This window comes from Gavialis gangeticus, unplaced genomic scaffold, assembly GCF_001723915.1.
Source record: "Gavialis gangeticus isolate Ggan-Ray unplaced genomic scaffold, GavGan_comp1, whole genome shotgun sequence".
NCBI lineage: Eukaryota > Metazoa > Chordata > Crocodylia > Gavialidae > Gavialis > Gavialis gangeticus.
Genome location: NW_017728995.1, coordinates 8,118,202 through 8,125,524, shown reverse-complemented (window position 1 = coordinate 8,125,524; position 7,323 = coordinate 8,118,202). Strand labels below are relative to the sequence as shown.

Here is a 7,323-nt window from a genome sequence, read left to right as displayed (position 1 = left end):
CGCACCCTGTCACGCATCAACAGGGGCATCACTAACAGGTCCAGAGAGGTCCTGCTCCCCCTCTATGTGGCGCTGGTCAGGCCGCAGCTGGAGTACTGTGTCCAGTTCTGGGCGCCGCACTTCAAGAAGGACGTGGAGAACCTGGAGAGTGTCCAGATGAGGGCCACTCGTATGGCTGAGGGCCTTCAAGGCCAGCCCTATAAGGACAGGCTGAGGGACCTGAATCTCTTCAGTCTCCGCAAGAAGAGACTGAGGGGAGATCTTGTGGCTGCCTACAACCTTATCAGGGGCCACCAACAGGGACTCGGGGAAAGTCTGTTCACCAGGGCCCCCCTTGGAGTCAACAAGAACAATGGCCACAAGCTGAAGGAGGATAGGTTTAGGTTAGACATTAGGAAGAACTATTTCACTGTAAGGGTGGCCAGAGCCTGGAATAGGCTTCCCAGAGAGGTGGTGCTCTCACCTTCCCTGGAGATTTAAGAGGAGACTGGATAGGCACCTGGCTGGGGTCTTATGACCCCTCCCACCCATGGCAGGGGGTCAGACTAGATGATCTGTCTAGGTCCCTTCTGACTCATTGATTCTATGATTCTATATTTTGAGACCTATAGCTTCTGGCATAATATCATATAGGGCACCTTGAATTTGTCCTACGTAAGTCAGTATAATTACCAACTCAAACAACAGAATAGGTGTCATGTTAAGAAAGTCTGAACATATACTTACCTGTGAGGCGATTCACAAAATACAGCATGACTACAGCTATTAGTGACACTAGAAAAAAAAAAGGAAGCGTTAGATATTTAGTACAGCTGTCCCAGAAACAGAAAAAAAAAAAAGAATATGCTAAAATGCAATAGCAAAGTCTTTGAATACTGTTAAAGAGAAAGCTGATGATTTAAAATCTTGTCAAGTGATCTGTCAGCATAAATCTTTGTCCCCCTGTATCACTTGGTCACTTTTCAAATTCCAGTCGGAAGGCTCAAAGGAGGATCGGGAAAAGGGTTTATATTAAAAGATGCTTTTATTTTGTAAAAGACCCTCTTGCCAGAAGTAAACATTTTGCAACATTACCAAAGACAGACTCCGACTACACTTAGTATCTGCAAGATATTAATAATATCCCTCACATCCTCAGCACCATTACAATCGACCTTTGTTGCATAACAGTCACTTAAAAAGGAAGGAAATAGTAGTCCCATGAGTAAAAGTTACTTGCAGTTTATGCACACATGTAACACATGTAATGCATGAACAAGTTAACTCAACTGGCTGATGTAGCACCACAAGCATTAAGCAACAGTGACAAGGGCTCTCTTCCCATACCAGTCATACATGGTACTTACAGCAAATACAAGCACTGAAGAAAACTTCTAGAAACAGATACCCTCGAGAATCCAGTATTGTGCCAGCTGCTATGGAAATGATTGCCAAGCCCAAATTCTGGATGGACTGCATACTAAGATACGGATAACAAAGATTTAAACTTATATTAGCTGCTCTTCACAGCTTACTTGTGTTCAGTTAAAAAAAAAATGCAAAAGCTACAATCAAGGCCTGCACTGTGGTCTGCATGCCACCATATGTTATGGCACCTCTAGATTTTATTTACTCTGGGAATACATGATGCCTGTACCCCAAAGGCTGAGGGTAGAATTACATCCTGCACCAATGAGCCTAATCTGCATAAAAATGAACTGTTCCAAACAGGCAAACATGGTTCTTTGGGTAAAGAATTTTTCCAACTATTTGAGTTAGTCTAATAAAAGATACCGGATTTACCCACAGAACCTTGTCTGCCTTGGAGAATGAAGACTACTCCAGGTCTAGGAGCAATTTTGCAAGATATGGCAGCGTTAGAGCAATATTGTAGCCATGAATTGAGACATAGGATTTTTTGTGCGCATTATCTTTTATTGAACAACTATATAGTTGTGATAAAGTTAGACAAGCTTTTGCTGTTACTCTAGTAGTATAAGAAGTCTCAATGCTTCTTTACCATTTGGAAGTGCTCACAGCAGGCCACCATTGGAAGATAAATACAGATACTTACAAGCCATAAGCAGTTCCCAGCTGATGCTCTGGTACAACAAAGGCCACCATTGGCCACAGGGCGCAGGCTAGTAATGAATAGGCTACTCCTAACATACACTGTTGAAAGCAAGATTTGCATTTGTGAGAACCATAGCTAAATAAAGTTAACTCTCCCAACAGAATAAAAATATACTTAGAAACATAATAGGATAATAATTCTGGTCATTTTTCCCCCAAGACTAGTATCAAACTTTACACAACTGAGGGTACAGCATGTTTTCACAGTAAGTTGTTGAATGAGAAATAGATGCAAAGATTAAGCTGTAGTTGGAACACTTTTTTTTAAACGTATAACTTTTTACAGTAAGTCCCTTTACAAAGGAGGTAACTTGTTGGAATAGTTGGCCCCTGGCAGACAGTCACGCAATTGGGGCATTTCATCCTGCATCCCAAAAAACTGTGTATCCTGCCATGCTAATGATAAACATTTAATCATGTGATAACTTATTGTACCTGGCTATCATCAAACAAATCATTGTTACTAGTAATACTTACCATTGCAATCCAAGGGTTCCAGAAAGTAAAGGCCAACATGATATGAGAAGCAAGTGTAGTCAGTACAGCACACAAAACCCAGATAATATTCTTTCCAAGTTTATCCACCAGGAATCCAAACACGGGGGACATGGGTGCCGATATAATATATACAATGCTACAAAAAAAGAAAAATTTTCCTTTCAATGTTTTGAAGGCTTAATTGTTCTAGGGTGATTAAGGACATAAATCCATATCTGACATTTAAAGCAGGGGTTTCAAACTTGCCTGGTCCCACAGACTGCATAAGTGTGAAACAGGTCCAGGGACTGGATGACTGGTGAGGCCTGTAGGCTGGACACCCAACCTCCAACGCATGGGAGATCCAGCGCATGCGGCTGCTCCAGGACCCAGTGAAGAGAGGCCTAGCATCCCAGGTGCTAAGCTGCTGCCCTGGGAGTGAGCCACGGTGCAAGCCACAGCTGCTGAGGCTCCAGCACCACTGCTCTCACAGCAAAGCATCTGGGGACGGCAGTGGCACTGGAGCCTGAGTAGCATGATAGGAAAAAGCCTGGCACTGTGGCTTGTTCCCAGGGTGGCAGCCAAGTTCCTCAGGAGAGAAACGCAGCAGTGGAGCTCTAGCAACACTGCAGGAACAAGCTTGGCTGGTGTCAAAGGAACAAAGCCGTGGTGTGCTAGGGCTCCAGTGCCACAGATCTTATCCAGGCACTTGGCTGCCACTTCAGGAAGGTCCCCCATCACACCCAGAGTCAGGGCAAAAGTCTGAAGGCTGGATGACCTGGCTCTTCAGGCTGTATATCTGACACCCGTCATCTAGAGGAATCTAATATTTGACACCTTGATTTACAGATCAGCCTCACAGAAGAGAAGTCCAGTGCACTTAAGCCACAAGACGACAATTACCCATTTGTAGAATTTTAGACAGACCCAACACGCAGATCAAGGTGGCTAAAACACAGAACTGAAGAGGTCTATATTTCTAATGAGACAAGTTAAAAGATCACCCTTAGGTCCACCTAGCCATACAGTGGTCCCCCTCCACTCCCCCCAATCTACATGACCTTGCTGCTCTTTCAGCACAAAATACAGGAGACGTTCTAATACTATAAAAACCTTAGTCTGTCTGTCTGTCTGTCTGTAACGCTTCATTCACACTCTGACTGGCTGTCTGAAAGAACCAAATTAGTGTGCTCCAAGAGTGTTCCAGACAGGAGGCGGCAGTAGAGCACTGCCATGAATGCAGAGACAGTGCAGGGAGGGGCAAGGCCAGCGCCCCTAGCCCTGCTCCCTGGAGGTGGCAGCAATGGTGCAGGGGTGCAAGGTCAGCAGCACTGGGCTCTCACCTCGCCTCACCCCCCACTTGGAGGCAGCAGCAGGTGGACTCCGTTTCCACACCGCCCCATCATTCTTGACAAGCAATTTGCTAGTTCATTCCTAAAAGAGCGCAATTAAACAGCTTCCCAAAACAGGAAAGTCAAGAAATGCCCTCCTAGGAATCTCATGCACTAAAGTAAAGCACAGAAAAAACAAACAATCATGCAATTTAGATGTACAGGAAATGGGGAGCAGAAGGGTGCCTGGCAAACATCTTGTGCTTCACCTTGCTCAGGTGAGTACTAAACACCCTGCATGGGGGAAAAGCAGCACTGCTCTGGGCTCTGCAATTCTGGTAGACTTCTGAGTGTGAGGGAGGAGAGAAGGGCTTTAAACATGTACAGGGTCAGCAGCCAATGCACTAGCATAAGTGATCAGGTCTCAACAGTAGTGTATTAGAGTCGTCAGCTCTGTTTTTAGCTCTAGACCAGGAGAGTCTGGCTTGTTTAGTCCCTCTAAGCCAGATCTTGACTACATGGCTTTTCACAGGCCAGATCTGGACCCATCTCTGGCAGCAGAGCGAGCAACAGCTATCTTAAATCACTATGCCCAAGCTGCAGGGGTTAATGCAGCTGCCACTTGCTGTGACATCACCAACCCAAGTCCCCAGCAGGGCTCCCTCACAATTCAGTAAGCTCCACCCCACAATTCCCAGCCCCTGGAGGAGTCCCACAGGCTAGATAAAACTGCTCCGTGGGCCATGTGTTTAGATATCCCTATTCTAGATGATGGTTACCAACCCAGTTCATGGTTGATACCCTTCCACTTTAATGCAGCAACATCTTTGTGCAACCAGAAGCAAGCAAGTTGGCAGTGTTATTCAATAATACCAGTTAGCCCATCCGGGTGCTGCAACAGTACTACTACACTGTACAGCAGCAAGGAGGAACTGTAAACTAAGTTCTCCATTAGCCATTATCATCAAAAACTTTCACCATTTGAATTTTCTGAAAAAAAACTCATTTTTATAGCCCTCTCTTATATCCAGATGGGCTTCTGGAACAGTCAGTTCATCACCCACTCTACCTGATAAGAATAACCTATCCAGGCTTTGAAATACCAACCATCTAGAATAAATCTCCTCTTAAAGCCAATCTGACTGAAGATTAGTAGGGAACGGGCAGAGAAAAAGGGAAAAGGAACACCTCCCAGTTAACAGACAAAAACGACCGTCATATTCTAAGACTTAAGGTTTTAACCAAGACAGTAAACGTGCAAAAATACCTGTTAATTGCACTTGCCTCTTGAGGAGAAAACTTAAATTTTTCAATGAAGAAAACCCTAAAAAGAAATCCATAAAAGATTTAGACTACATTTTACAATTTTTTTTATTTATTTTTTACAGTATGTCATGCATCAAGGACAGAAGATTGTAGTTTACTGAGGGTTTTTAAAAAACATTTTTGGCATAAAGTATGATATAAAGGAATAAGGTTTTCTGCATAAGATACTGTATATACAAACGTATAAAAGTACTGAGAAAGTAGTTCCTATGGGATTTTTTTTCTTTGACAAAAAGTATCTTATATCAGTTCAAATTATATTGTCTGGTGGTGCAATTTGAAGTGCAACTTACTGGCAGCAAACCCAGTAATGAGTGAGCCATTCAGTGGATTATAGCAGCTAAAGCAGAACCTTTTTACAGGACACACAAGAAATAAAAATGAAGCAGGCAATTGTGCCAGCCTGGAGATTCATATAGTCAGTGACTTCCAACTTACCTCTTTAAAGCTAAATGCTTAGTTGTATGTATGTTTAGTGAAAGGAACCACATTTCTAACTCAGGTACAGATCCATTATAGGAATACCAACTAGACTATTTTGGTCAAAACACAAGATGAGCATGCGTATATTATACAAAGCAAACTGAATGCAGTATTAATACAGCATCCTGCAACTAGAAACTTCCATTACACTTAGGACCATGACACTCATTTAGAGGCACTAATGAAATCTGATCCCCACCCCCAACAATCACATCTTCTGTCATGCATATGGGCATAGGATCACATCTCAATTGTGCCCATTCTATTTGTTGGTGCAAGTGTAGCACCCTTACCATTTAGCAATTAACATGTTAATTCTAGCATTACTGTAGAGACAGGCCCTCAGTTAAATCGTCTCTTAACCAGTACATGAGAGCATTTAAAAGGAACTTTGTGGCAAATATCCATGAACCTTAAAGATGTAAACAAATCTTACGATCACAGCAAGGTTTAAGTAACATGTAACAAGTATTATGCTTTTGAGATCCGACACTGATAACCAGTCGTAAGTTAAATTTCCTAAAAACTACAGTATGAAAAACTATCACAATCTACAGTGGATAAGAGAGAGTACAAGCAAAGTCAATGAAAGAAGCAGACTAAAACTCCTGTAGCTGTTCTATCTATTCGACTAGATGTTCTGGGAATAGATTTACTTGCAGGTATAGTGCAAATTTAAGAAATAAGAGTCTTGGCGGTAGTCTATCACATGGCCATCTGATCAAATTGGTTTATATTTCGTTTTTAAATGAAAGGTACTTACTTTCCCAATCCAATGAAAGGAAACACAGCTGCATAGTAACACACACAGATTATAAATATGAGCCATAAGGACAACGAGAAGTCCTTCACATCAGTTAGTTTAATCACTTCACCTTGAGGGAAGGAAAAAAAAGAAGACAAACTTAAGATTACTGCACATGAGCTAAGTACAGTTCACATCTTTGTATCCTAAATGAAAAATCAAATGCACTATACATGTGAATTCTCATGTGGCTGCATCTTATATCATCTATATTCTCATGCAGATCCCCTGCAGGGAGCAAGCAAATTGAGGAAAGTACAAAGCCAGGGAGACGAGTTAGGCATGGAATTCTCAAGACAGCTCTCAGAGACAGCGTGCTCAAAGGACCTGGTTGTCATGGGTGACTAACTTCCCAGACATCTGCTAGGAGAAACAGGCAGCCAGGTCTGCCCATTCATGAGAGTTCCTAACCTCCTTACAGGACCGTCACCTATTGCAGGAGGTACGTGTTCTACTAGGGGAAGTGCCTTACTAGTCTTGGTATTGGCCACAGGGGACGACTTGGTGGGGAATCTGCAGATACAAGGTAACCTAGGGCATAGTGACTACCTATTGATAGGGTTCACTATCTGGAGAAGGGCAGAGAAGATAAGTAGTAGGGCGGAAGTGCTAGACTTCAGGAAGGCCAACTTCAACAAGCTCAGGAGATTCATTTGGGAGGGACTGACTAGTAAAAGCCTTGGAGAGATGGGAATCCAGGAAGGGTGGGCGTTTCTCAAGGGACTAATCCTGCAGACACAGAAAAGGACCATCCTAGTACATATAAAAGGGGGCAAAAAAGTAAAGAAA

The 7,323-nt window shown here is 43.0% G+C and overlaps 1 protein-coding gene across 2 annotated transcripts in view; it reads right to left on the bottom strand.

Annotated features, from left to right (window-relative positions):
* MFSD1 (major facilitator superfamily domain containing 1) overlaps positions 1 to 7,323 on the bottom strand; it is a 41,892-nt gene that overhangs the window by 16,401 nt on the left and 18,168 nt on the right. For both annotated transcript variants that reach the window (XM_019503215.1, XM_019503216.1), the window contains exons 9-14: positions 6,493 to 6,604; positions 5,188 to 5,244; positions 2,590 to 2,746; positions 2,054 to 2,151; positions 1,347 to 1,459; positions 727 to 774 (exon numbers count right to left, since the gene is read on the bottom strand). In XM_019503215.1, coding sequence (XP_019358760.1) covers positions 727 to 774; positions 1,347 to 1,459; positions 2,054 to 2,151; positions 2,590 to 2,746; positions 5,188 to 5,244; positions 6,493 to 6,604 — 585 coding nt within the window. The remainder of the gene's footprint in view (positions 1 to 726; positions 775 to 1,346; positions 1,460 to 2,053; positions 2,152 to 2,589; positions 2,747 to 5,187; positions 5,245 to 6,492; positions 6,605 to 7,323) is intronic.